This window comes from Mixophyes fleayi, chromosome 6 (genome assembly GCF_038048845.1).
Source record: "Mixophyes fleayi isolate aMixFle1 chromosome 6, aMixFle1.hap1, whole genome shotgun sequence".
Lineage (NCBI taxonomy): Eukaryota > Metazoa > Chordata > Amphibia > Anura > Limnodynastidae > Mixophyes > Mixophyes fleayi.
The window spans coordinates 29,291,689-29,305,856 of record NC_134407.1 but is presented as its reverse complement, the minus strand read 5'-3'; the positions used below and the strand labels follow the sequence as shown (position 1 = coordinate 29,305,856).

Genomic DNA, 14,168 nt, shown 5'->3' with positions numbered 1-14,168 from the left:
AGGTCATGCACGTGGTTCGGTGGGGGACCTATTTAGAAATGCTATGTCCTGTGTTTATCCATGATATGACAGGTGTATGTCAGAGTGGACCTGTCTGGTCATTTACTCAAACCATACACACCCTGGCATAGGAAGCTAGCTTGGAACGTTTTACAGCCCTAAAACCTCCAAAATGTTCTGGTGCTGGGGAATGGATATGCTAGATGGCGGTTTCTGCTGTCCCTCTATAAAGGTTTTCCTGTTACCTGCTCCCTGGCATGTTTCAGACCTCTGGATAGGGCACCAATCCTGCCCAGTCATTGCACCATGCCCGCAAGAGGCTGTGTCATCAGAGGATTAGGACACCCGAATAAGATATTGGTAGGAGATGATGGAATTACCACCATTCACGTTTTGTAGAAAAATATTGTACATTAATGTATTTGTACTTACAGTAGAAAAACCCAAAAGGCAGACATCCATCTCTAATACTAGGAACAATTTATAATATCTTTCATTTATCTGACTCAAGGTGCAAAGAACAACACACAGTGCAATGTATGAAAGATATATTCAGCCAACACCTCCCTGCAGAACAGAGGAATGGTCACAGTAATCCATTGTTCTCACTGCCGCTCTAGGGTCTACCGAGCTTTATGCTGTTAGTTTGGTTGTTTTGTTTTTAAAGAACACACATAAAATATGCAGGATTATTTTAGTGATTAACTGTGTACGTACCGTTCCTGGCAGCACCCAACAGTCAGAGGGGCCCAATCCAGCTTCTCCATCATCCTGTATTTTCACTACTTCCCAGATGGTTGGAGACATAGAACACCCGTGCTCCCACAGACAGAAAGGGACGTCAATGCCTGTATGTAAATCCTGCTTTGTCCCAGCAGTGTCTGTGCTGCAGGTAATCAGTCTCTGTGTACACATCCATTGGAATGATGGCTGTGCAGAAATAGATTCCTACCTTTCAGTGCTCTGCTTGAAATTGGTTTGATGGCTAAAACGACAACTCCTGTAACCTGTCAATTGCTTTACAATTGCCTTAGAGATTTCCATAGAAGACACTTTTTAAGTGCGTCTAATGTAGCAATGTCACAAGAAGCATAATAAGAGACCTACATCTTCAGAACAGTTAAACAAACTACAGGTACAGGATCATTCGCCAGCCTACGCTGTATCCAGAAAGATCCTAGAATAAGATAGAAGGAAGTAAATAGCGCTCTGGATTAAAAAATAAAAATATCATTCCTGTATAAATTCCTTTATAGAGTCTCTAAGCTTAAAATACATGATTATCCAATAGATAAATGTTTCCATGCCTTGACAGATCTGGAGATGTTTGACATAGTGTTTATACTGGCTATAACGGTGAGTGCAAGGTATAAATCTGTTTTCAGCCATTTAAAGGAGAGTTGTATTGTGAAATGAGACTACATTTATTATGGCTCAGATGTGCCCTGCTATTCCAGTGAAACGAGGGTGTATATTGCGACACGGCCCCTTAGAATCCATCTTTACGTGACTCTCTCTTGTATTTCAGGGTGGGATTGCTTTTGTTGCCATAAAAGGAGCTTTCAAGGTGTATTTTAAACAGCAGCAGTACTTGCGCCAGGCTCATCGGAAGATCCTCGACAACCCGGAGCCGGAAGAAGTATAATTCTTACAAACCTCTGTGTGTCGTACAGTCCCCTCCGTGCGGCTCCTCTGTGTTGTAGTGACTGCTCGCCATCGCACAGCCCTGGGGTTCTTCAACACGCTGCTTCCCCTTTCTACAACACACCATAAACCACTTTTGTATGGCGGGATAGAGGACTCAGCGGATGGCAGGATATCTCCTTATACGGCTGTAGACGTTCTTAATATTGTGTCATTTGAACCATTTTTATTTTGCATCTCGTGCTGGTTATAGACCCTTTAGAAAAATGTATACCTGACGGATAAAATGCAAGCTTGGAAGAGGAATAAGTGGAAGTATTTGAATGACATTTTTATATTTTGAACACTTGCACAATGGCTTAAACGTAGGGAATAATAGAGGGATTTTTTTTTTTTTTTTAAATGTCATTTTCATACATTGCTGCCAAATGAGAAGATTTCAGGTCTCGCTGTTGGCGATAGACTGCGAAGCGACAGGCACTGGTGCAGTAACAATGCACCAGTGTCCTAGTGTGTTCACAAAACAGATGTGAAATATTCAGTTTTCTCTCTTCCCTACACTTCTTGTGTTAGCATCTTGTAATTCGTTTGATTGAACGCTGCAACCAAAAGCGTATTTATAATTGTTCTGCTCGATTGACTGTAGAAATACTGTTGGTTTTGTTTTACTGATCCAGGGAATGTGTTCTTGTCCTCTCCTTGTTGTGTGCAGGATTGGAAGCATCTCCAGCCTTATACTGCATGTGCTTTGTCATAGTAACACAGATGTGAATCCAAGTCATCATATTGTGTTTTAAGAGGAAGGATCACTTCATAAACTTGTCTATTTTAGTAGCAGCTCATTCAAACGTTATGAATCTATGGATTTGCCTTTTTTTAAATATCACAAATGAAGATGTTTATACTGGGTGTTTCCCACATGTCACACAGGGGTCCAGGAGGCAGATTTGGAAACAGCAGGTGGGTGTATCTGTCACTCGCTGGTTACTAGCTGCCAGCTGCTGGCGCACATGGCATAATGCCACCACAATCTTACGGAGCTCTTTTTTTTTTTTTTCTTTTTAAATACACTTTCTATCCTATCATAAAACTAATGTTTGTGTCTTTTTTTTAAAGCATCAAGTAAGGATTGTTGTAGTTCAATCCATATCCAAGATATAAACACCAGTTCAATACTATTCTCTTTCTTTTTAAACATACAATAATGCTGCCAACTGCCCCCCACACTTCATTTACGGTTGTGGCATCAGTGCAGTAATACCAGCAGGAAAGAGGGGACACTGGAGATAAGAAATAACTGAACAATTGAGTTTCCCCCATAATGTTTTTCAGATTCTTACAGAAATCTCTGCAGATTTTTACTCGCACCCCATAGAGGTGAGAGGAAAAATGAGAGTAGATTTTACCGTGGTAACGGTAAAAACGTGCAACCGCGTTGTACTGAGCAACATCGCGGCAAATTGAATTCCCCCTATATATTTATTCATGAATCTGGAAGGATGACTTAGTGGTAACTGGTGCGGAGTAAGTGCAGACTTAGCACCGCTAGAAGAAAACTAAGGAATACCGTCACCAATGTTTTTAATTAGTAAAATATGGTTAAACTAGAATAGATGTAATTAGATTCCATACATTTGATAAAATGTATTGTCATGTTGTTTTCTGTAAGGGATAGATGTCGCCACCCGAGCTGCAGTGTTTATTTCGGTCACAAGGCTCTACCACGGCTTGGGCTACCTTCTCCAAGAGGCTGCCCGAGATTTAATTTAAGCTGATCACATGACACATCTGGGTCACTGTGTTTAATGGGGTTCGCCCTGCTGCGGAGCCTCCCAGCCAATCAGGAGAAGTGTGGCAGCTCAGTCAGGAGTATACATCCACTTTCAGTAGTTTGAATCGTATGTCCTCTTTCCTTTACTCTGATTTTTCAACACAGTTCATGTTTAGGATAAAACCCCCCCCGGTAACACACAGTGGAGGCAGCCATTGTACAAGAATGCAGCTTTTCAATTCACTAGTAAACAGTGATATGACTTTGGCATTCAGCATGCTGTACTGAGGCCCCTCAGTGACGTCACTGCTGGCTTCTATGAAACAATGGCCCACATTCTCCATGAATATTGGTTCATTGACATAATGGCTTCCTCATGCCTCCTCAGTGTCACTACTTCCTAATGGATTAATAGGCTGGGATCTTCGCAGTTCTGGCTGAGCCCAGCAGGTGACTAGAAGCTTTCCACTCAAAGCAACATATTCCCTTGTAGACCCATCACAACAAAACACAAAGTAAATCCATGTAAGTATTTGACATGAAATAAATAGAGTTCAGTCATAACTTCACATAGGCCTTCATACTATTACCTTGACAAGGCTATTATTTACTGCTGTATATGTTGAATAAGGTAATATCCCTGTAGTGTCAATGCCACTCTTCAATTTGGTTTCAAAAGCCAGGAAATCGAATTTATGAAGTAAGTGACACTTTATAGCCAGAGCCGACCTCCTCTAGCTGGGACAGGATCCGATGAGCTTGTCAGGTCTAAGTCTGGTCTCGGCCTACTGATCTGGGACAGTGTGACTTGTATCATCCCACGTTCACATCTTACACTTAGTGACAGTACTGTGTTGTTGTAATGATATCCCATCACCTTATACAGAGTGTTCTATCTTTTCAATATTCAGGCACTGATTAGTTGTGCATATAAGCCAAGAGTCGTCACAGAAACTTGTTTTGCAGATTTTTGGCTTCAATTAAAGTAACACATTCTGCTGTAAACATGATTTTTTTTCTTTTGATGTTAAATATTAATAAAATATATATTTCCAAATAAATATGGATGTTTGGGGTCCTCCGTTCTTGAAATGATGTGTAAGCTGGTAATGATTTGTGTACATTTAATTCACAAATGAAATGAAGTTAGAGCATCCGTTAATGCGAAATCTTTAAACAGGATGTATCTGACCCTCAATTGTACATGTGATATTCCTACAGCCACTGCCTTAGTAATAGTACTTGTGGATACTCACATCCGGTGGTGTTAGTACAGGGGCGGATCTAGAAAACGACTGTACCCGGGGCGAATTAGGCCCCGCCCCTTTCTAACAGTTTAGGCTGCCGACGGCTGCACAGTATGTGCAGGTCCATCCAGCCGTGACAGGCAGGGACAGTGTGCTGCCCGGCTGCTCTGATTGTGTAATCAGAGCAGCCGGGCAGAACACTGTCCCTGCCTGTCACGGCTGGACGGACCTGCACATACTGTACAGCCGTCGGCAGCAAGTGTCGCCCCGATCGCCCCCCCCCCTGGATCCGCCACTGTGTTAGTAGTATTTCCACAAGACCTCTGAAGGTGTCCTTTTATATCTGGCACAGAGACTTTCGTAGCAGATCCTTTAGATGATGGTTCAGATTGAGATCTGGGGAATTTGGAGGCCAGGGGGTAAATGTATCAAGCTGAGCGTTTTCCGGCGGGTTTGAAAAGTGGAGATGTTGCCTATAGCAACCAATAAGATTCTAGCTATCATTTTGTAGAATGTACTAAATGAATGATAGCTAGAATCTGATTGGATTTTCAAACCCGCAGGAAAACTCTCAGCTTGATACATTTACCCCCAAGTTAACACCTTGAATTCTGTCATGTCCCTCAAACCATTACTAATAATTTTTGCAGTTGAACTGCTTAACCCTTCAGCAGATCGCTATGACCAGTAAACATGGGTTACCTTGTTCTACAGCACTGATGGATGTAAATGTGAGTGTGGCCCTCCATTAGGTCACTGACAACACATTTTCCATACTTTGTTGGCACATATTCTGACATTTAAATAGATTGAAGTAGGAGTTATTGGCACTGATCCATATAGTTTTTTGTTTGCAAAAAATAAAAAACAGAAATTATTCAATTAAAAATAAATAAATTTGCAAGCTCAAGTTGGCACAGGTGCAATATATTACCTCTGTCACACAACGTGTACACTGACTCCAGCCACCTGTTGTCAATTATTTTTGTAAATATTAATCACGCTTTCTGTGAGATCCCACAGCATGGTCAACAATTAACAAAATAAAAAATAAATTAAAATTAATATAAAACAGCATTCTATGATTATGGAGGCACCCGTCTGAGGTAGGGTACAAAACCACGGACATCTTTACCGGCTGTTTTCTGCCATTGTACATGATTTGTATTATAACCTCTCAATGTGCAGCTCTGTATTATACGTTGGCGTGTGTGTGTATATGTATATATATGTATATGTATATATATAGATATATATATATATATATATATATATATATATATATATATATATATATATATATTTATTTATTCCTCTCCATTCACACTCCTGCCTGCTCCCTGCGCTCGGCCAACGACCGCCGCCTCTCCTCCACTCCTATCACCTCTTCCCACTCCAGAATCCAAGACTTTTCCCGTGCAGCCCCCCTTCTCTGGAACGACCTCCCTCGTTCCATCCGTCTCTCTCCTACTCTGTGCTCCTTCAAATGTGCACTCAAAACTCACCTCTTCCTCAAAGCCTACCAACCATCTACTTAACCCCCATCTCCTCCCTTTGCTCGTCATCCCTTCTCTCCTTGCCTCAACTGGCACCTCCTGTGCCTGGTCTGTTTACCCTTCCTTAGGATGTAAGCTCGTATGAGCAGGGCCCCCTCCCCTCCTGTCTCCATACCTGTTCTTCCGCTCCGTCTTTACTGCATATGACTAGCCGGAGCTTCTGAAGTATTGTTACTTTTTGTTCATTGTTCTGTATGGTTTCACCCTGTATAGTCTACTGTTAGTACTGTGTGCAGCGCTGCGGATACCTTGTTGCGCCTAACATATAAATGATAATAATAATAATATATATATATTTATTGTATATATGTAAAATTGGACATTTCTTGGAGCTCAGCATAGTCCATTGTACGTCCTCCTCACCCTCAACTTACCAGACAAGGAGAACACTTATATGAAAAACTACTGTAAGGTCAACTGTGACATTAAATAAGCTACAGAAATCAATGTTGGTGATTGGTCAACAATCTCTAAGGCATTCCACAAACCTTTATGTGACGTTCTCAGATATGAAGTCCTACCTGGTGACCCTTCCCCCACATATCCTTGCCCTCAGATAGGTGTGTATATATAGTGTAAGTCAAACTCTGTAACCAGACCTCAAACTTTATTTCCATTACTGTTGTCCAATAACCTGACCTGAGCAATTTCCATGGAGGAGTTGGCAAAGTTCTGATCTCTGTAAATATAGAATGATCTTTACTTCAAATTGTAAAGACTTTACAACCCTTTCCAGGCTGATGAGCAGAGACAATCGTTCCTCTGAGATCGTTACAGATGTCTTTTCCCTTTGGCATGGTCCTAATACAAACTTGAATATTGGAAGACTAACTCTGGGTACATACTACAGGTTTTTCACCCGATTATCGTGTCACTTACACGATAAATGACCGGTCGTCTGATATTGCATTAGTGCGTACTCTCCAATCATCATGTTTTATCGCTCTAAAGCACATTGTATCGTTTGATTTTCTTTTATAAAAGGTCTAAAAAATCTCTGTCAACGAGTGTGTACCCAGCCTAAGCTGCCAAAGGCTCTTACATAGAGGTTGTAGCACATCCTGATGATCAGTAGCACCTAGTTCAAATCACCTTCTTTACTGATATGGAAGCAGTAATTGTGTACTTATATTCTGTACATGGCTTCATGTTTTTTGTTGCATAAATAATAACAAATGATAATCTGTTGTCTGTCGCATAAAATTTAATTTTTCAAATCTGAGGACTAGATGATTGTCATGTGAAAAACAATCATATATTATATACAGTTGGGTACGCTAGACAAACACATTACATACAACACTGATGTATTGGGGGTGTGGTTTGTCCAAATTTTTGCCTTGGATAAATTTTAGGGGTATGCCAATTAAACTCCCCATGTCCTGCCCACTGAGCATCAGGATTAGAATCCATTCATAAATATCTAAATCAGGTGAACACTAGCAACTGGGCATTTACTGGCATAACTGGAGTGACCATCTGCATGTGCTATTACCAACAAGTCTGATAATAATCTATAGATTATGATAAGTTATGGTGGGGAGTCTCGAACTGCAGATGTCGCTACATAACTGGCCAGCAGTGCAAATTCCACAAACCTAGACCCCTTGATGAGATTTAACACAAAGCCACAGTTGCATGAGGCAATGAAGCATCACCATACCGCCGCCCTGGTGGCTGCTACAGAAATGCAAAAGATACAGGGGAAAATGCAGAAATGTGGGCTAGGACATGCTTGATATGTCTTTAAGCACTTAACAATTCATTAAGTATTTAAATACCACTGAGTAACTTCTATTTAAAAGGAGGCCATGCTTATACACACACTATATATATATATATATATATATATATATATATATATATATATATATATATATATATATAATGTGTGTGTAAAATTGTCCACCAATACGGGATATGGACTGAGTGACCCTTGGGGCCACTTTAGTTTCTACAGCTAAGGTGTACAGAGATAAGTGAGGTTTTCTTCAGTGCTGGGATTACTGCAGGAAGAAGGGAAGGGTCACTGTGTACCAGCTATTTTCCCATAAGTACACTGGTACATGACTATACAAATCAATAATGAAATAAGCTATAGCCGGATTATGCTGTCATTATTGCTATGATAAACGTGACATGGTGCTATACTACCACTGGACCCTATATTTCTGATTGCACTAGAGGCAAAATTGTCAGCTTTTAGCGCATCAAATAACAGTTTAGTGGACAGATCTACAATCCATCCAAATACCTAAAATAACCTTCACTTTATTTAATAGCACCTGTCTTTCAAATGGGATTTTAGATGGACAATTTAGAAGTGGAAATAAGTGATATTTTGTTCAGCTAGTAAGGTTTGTCGGCAGAATGATAATATGCGCTTTTTGTTTGGTCTGAATCCCATGCTGTTTGTGACCCGTAACCCTGTCTCAGGATGGAGCGTTCTGGTATTGCTCTAAAGCATGGTTGTCATGACAACAATGAGAATCATAAAAGACGTTCATTTGTCTGTGGTAAATAAACGGTATCGCAAATGCACATTTCTCATCTATTTAAAAACTCCATGGCCTATCTCTGTGACAGTTTTTGTGTTGATTTCTATATTCATATAGAGCCGATTAGCTGAGACACACTGCGGAAGGCCACTCGGGACAACAATAAATGTTTATACATTTTTCTATGACGTAGACTGCATAATGCTCTGCCTGATGATAGACCCAAAGTATTAGCTTAACTATAGTAAAGTAGCTAGATGGACACTGCCAGCCATATTTGCATTTCTCATAAACTCCATAGGGACAAGAGAGGTTAATGGAGTCTGTGAGTCTCCATAAAAGAGCATTAGAGACATAAATATAGATTGAATGTTAAACGTAACAAAATATCATACAAGATGGAAGAATGAAGAATTAAAAAAAGTAATGCATCTTCTGTAAGAGTCAGGATTAACCAAAGTGAATTTAGAGTGTTAGCTCTTGTCCCGTTCAGCATGCCCTCATGTGTACACACTAAACACATTTTACAAGATTTACCTTTAGATCTGTGCTCTTCATCTGTCATAACCATCGGCTGAAAACATAATGACTCTGCACACTCCATAGAGACCTATGGAGACCTATGGACACTGCTGGTGTGGGTGCATACACACTGCAGGATTGGAACAACATTGTTCCATCGTTGAACAAGTTTTTTGTCTGGTTTAAAAATCAAATGAAGCGATACAATGAGCTTTTCAATATTAATCGTTCATCATTCCAGCGTACACACTAATGCAATATGGGGCCGTGTGATTGGTCGATTATTGGCTGAAACCACTGTAGTGTGTACCCAGCCTAACACTTGTTTAAAATCCGTGCTGATATGTTATCCAGGTAGGTTTCTCTTTATCTGATTAAATGTATTGTTTTAATTTATTGCATAAATTAAGAGTAAGGTGCTGCCCTTCTGAAGGTTAGAGGGCCACCCATGCTGCCCCGAAGTGTATCAGACTGTCTAGCACTGATCTAAAACTTTTCATTGCTAACATCGTAATCAATCATTTATGATTGTAGATTTGTAAGGCGCCTCAGTGCTCCGCACAGTATGGAAAACAGGACATACATAAAACAGGGACATACAAGGTAGGTAAAATAAACGCAGACATGAAAACAAAGGGTATGAAGGACCCTGCTCATTAGAGGGCTTACATTCTAAGTGGAAGAGGGCACAGCTTAAACAAGAGGAGCAAATGTGGTACAGAGTGGAGATTGGGACAGTTGGGAGGGTGCATTAGTGTGAATAGTGTTAATCGGGGATAAGGTTACTTCTAAATAAGAGATTGGTTTTTGAAAGAGCGTATAAAGATTTGAAGCCTGTGGGAAAGCCTGATTGAGCGTGGTAGGGAATTCCATAAGTGGGGAGCAGCACGGGAGAAGTCTTGTAGGCGGGAGTGAGAGATGGTTACCAGAGATGAGACAAGGCGCATGTCAGTGGTAGATCTAGGAGGGCGGGAGAGAGTATTTTGATATGAGATTTGAAATGTATGCAGAAGTAGTGTTGTTGTGGGCTTTGTAGGTAAGGGTGAGTTATATGAATTTGGAGGACACAGGGAGCCAGTGTAGGGTGTCAATTTTGTCTTTGAAATAGGTGGCAAAATCATGGGCTGTAAGGGACGAGGAGCTGGAGGGCAAAGAAGCGAGTTGAATGCAAAAAAGAGGCAAAATGGGTTAGAAGACTGGATTGATATTAGAGATTTGAAGAAGGTTCGCGTAACTTGGCGCAAACTTCGTGCCCATGGCAGTCCCGCGAACCTGTTTGTGGTACCTATTGTTAAAACAAAAGAAATTATGCTGCAATATAAAACGAATACTCTCCCCAATGAAGTCAATCTGCTCGGGGGGGAAGTTCTGTCCCTGATCTTAGGGTATTCTTGACAAAAGTGCAGCCAGTGGTGTGATCTATTATGGCAGTGTTCAGTGATGGTCCAGTAGAGTAGCACATGCGCATGTGAGCTGGTCTAGGCAGCTGGGTGTATCGCTCAACTTACGTCGGGTAGATGTATATGAAGAAAGCAGGGTCGGCGTTGGTAATCTCTTAGCATTCACACCCGGAATGCATATATGAAAGTAATGAAACCCAAAGCATTTCGCCTGGTGTGTAACCGGGCTTCCTCAGGGAAAAAAGGAACGTAATAATTGGAAGTTATCTCCCACAGTCTTTTAAACTTGATGTTGGTCTAGAACAGCTCCGATTGGTGGATGCACAGGTGACGTGGCCATTGTAAACAGGGTGCGATTGGAAGATCTCTAATCAGTGATACAGGTCAGTCAGGTGTAGATGCTTCTTTTTATAATGATCAGTTTGTATATACACATATCATACACAAGAAATAGACTTAACACAGGTGCATATTTTGTAATATGCTAACTCTCTAGAAAAACAGAGCGTTGCCAATTTGGATAATTCAGTTGTGACATAAACCAGTTCCATTTACTAGTGTAGGTAGAGAAGGTGGTTGGATATGTTTGGGGAAAAGGGGGGGGGGTTGATTTAGAGCTTTGATGATGAGGATGAGCAGTTTAGAGTTAATTCTGTGGGCAACGGAAAGCCAATGTAGCGACTGGCAGAGATACAGCAATAGAGCCTCGAGAAAGAAATATAAGGTGGGCAGCAGCATTGAAAATTGACTTAAGAGGAGCAAGTTGGGAGTTGAGTAGGGCAGAGAGGAGGTTACAGTAGACCCTAGTGTTTTCTCATACTGATAGATCTTCATCTATCTCTTTTGTAGATTTGAACATTACAGTGGATCCTGCTCTTAATAAAGTGAATACTACCACGTTTTAAAACGAACACGTTTTTACATGCTTGGAGGGGAATTCAATTCCCCCCTAATTAGCGCAGCGTTAAAGCTGTTACCGTTATTACTGTCATTTTACCCGGCTTTCTGCTCGCAGCCGAAAGCCAGCATTGAAACTACCGTAACAACGGTACTTAAGCGCATTATTACTGTAATAATGCGCAGGCCGCGTTACTTTTACCAGTAACACAGCCAATTGAATTTTCCCCCTTCGAGCAATGTATTCAATTGGAAATCAACTGGTCAACTAACGGTTTAGCTTTTTATACTGACTAACAATAAAGCAAATATATGACATTGAAGACATGAATACAATAAGGAAACAAATTGATGGGCAGCACGGTGGCTCAGTGGTTAGCACTTCTGCCTCACAGCACTGGGGTCATGAATTCAATTCCCGCCCCTGGCCATATCTGTGTGGAGTTTGTATGTTCTCCCCGTGTTTGCGTGGGTTTCTTCCGGGTGCTCCAGTTTCCTTCCACACTCCAAAAACATCCTAATAGGTTAATTGGCTGCTATCAAAATTGACCCTAGTCTCTGTGTGTGTGTGTGTGTGTGTGTGTGTGTGTGTGTGTGTGTATGTGTATGTGTGTGTATGTGTATGTGTGTGTGTATGTGTGTGTGTGTGAGTTTTATCACCACAGTACAATACAGTGCATAGAATAATTGATCACATTATTTCCAAACACTGGAGTATTCTACACATGTACCCAACCGTACACCTAATTTTAACACCTTTTCCAAAAATGACTTCTAGTTTCATAGCACTGTGACATCAGGTCAGCTGATCACAGATGAACAGAGGAACTAACAATACAATAGTTCTACAAGAGTAGAAGTCAGCTTGAGTCATAGAGCTGAGGATGACTGTGCCCAATGGATGTTCCCTTATGTTAATACCAATAGTCATACAATGTGTGAGCTGCAAAACCCAAATATAAATTGCCTGGGGGATATCAAGGCGTATCAGATGTGTTTCCAGGCATTCCGGTCTGTAGTCCGATGATATGTTCTCATCAACAACTGCAGAACAGCGCAGCTAAAGGAATGAGCGGCAATCTGTCCAGGAAAACACATGAATATGGATTCCCTGTTATCTAGGTCTTCAGCTGATGGTTATAGCACAAGGGGGGTGTACGGCCAGTAATCCCAGCCCTCATTACTACCTCCCATGTCACAGCTGGAGAGAGCGTCTGTAATTTTGGTTTTATAACAGAAGTCACATCAACCTGCAAGACACTAGGATGTTTTGAAAAAAACACACAAACTCTCCTACATAAAAGGAGAATCTGTCTTTCAACACCAAGCGAAACTGCACCACCAAGGACCTGTTATTCTCCCGTCTTATCCACAAAAAAATTTGTCATTTATAATTTGTGATTAATATAAAATAAATTATTTACTATATTCCTGATATGTTGCTAAAATCGAATACAATTATGATTTACTGGATCTATAGTCTAGACATTTTCAGTCACCTTAAAAAACCCAATTACCTTTGTACTTTTACAAACTACTGGTGTAATGTCATTTATCGTTTTAATGCCACACATTTTATATATAAAATGTCTTACATGAAGTGTAACCAGTTCTTACATCTGGTGAAATATGCTGAATAATAAGATGGTTGTAGAAAAACTGAATAGTCTCAAATCCAGTACGTCGTATTCTGGCAGTAAAAAAATTAAGCTTTCACCGTGCATATGACGACCAGATCTTTGTTGTAATTACCATTGTAACTTTGTAATACATAATGTTGCAAGACTCTTACTGCTGATTAAAATAAGGTTACTCCAATTGCTGGGAGACGATAATTGAATGGGTTATTTTAGATATTTGCATAAAAAGGCTCTGGTATCCTTTCATAGCCTGCAGATGTCAGCGACTAGATAGATTACAATGCATGGTGAGCTTTTAAATATTGACTAGTCAGTACCAGTAGACAGCAAAAGTTCCACCTGCAGAATAGAACATACTGCAATTACTTTTATTAACGGTTTAATAACAGTACGTTTTAGACTGTTTTAAGATACCAAAATTTAAGGCGATACCCACTAGTATTAATTCATATCCCTTCCTAATACAGTACATTGCATTATGGATTCTTTTGCTGGTTTGCGGTTGAAAACCATCAGCTTCTTTGTAGCAAAAAACAGGGCAGATTCAATTCGAGGCGAGATCCCGGTACAGAAATATTCACAATTTTTTTTTTCGCACCCTTAGGACCATGACCTCACTCCTAATTAAATACTTCCATTAGAGTAACTTCTGCCAAGTTCTTTTGTAGTGACTAGTGAGATAATATAAGAGCACAGACTACTATGTTCTCAAACTGAAGTGATACATGTCTGCTGAAATCACCTGCCCACATATAGATTAGAAACTGCCTGAATATAGGGTTTATCCACCAGTGTCGAGCAGAACAGTTTATAATTTGTATTGTATCTTTCTGTCTATCAATTGTTTGGTTATCTCCAGATGTATTTTTTCCCGCTAAAAGGCAGATCTAATGTTTTCTAAACAAGAACAAAAAACAAACAAACAAGAAAAACCCAAAACAAAATAAAACGAATTCCTCTCCCCACACAGAAATCACAAAGTGAGTACTGGTG

The 14,168-nt window shown here is 40.4% G+C and overlaps 1 protein-coding gene across 1 annotated transcript in view; it reads left to right on the top strand.

The window, feature by feature from the left end:
• The window catches only part of MARCHF5 (membrane associated ring-CH-type finger 5), a 53,678-nt gene extending 49,171 nt beyond the window's left edge, over nt 1–4,507 (top strand). Inside the window, exon 6 of the mRNA XM_075216158.1 lies at nt 1,529–4,507. Within this exon, the coding sequence (XP_075072259.1) occupies nt 1,529–1,645 (117 nt within the window). The 3' untranslated portion in view covers nt 1,646–4,507. The remainder of the gene's footprint in view (nt 1–1,528) is intronic.
• Nucleotides 4,508–14,168: the final 9,661 nt, after the last annotated feature.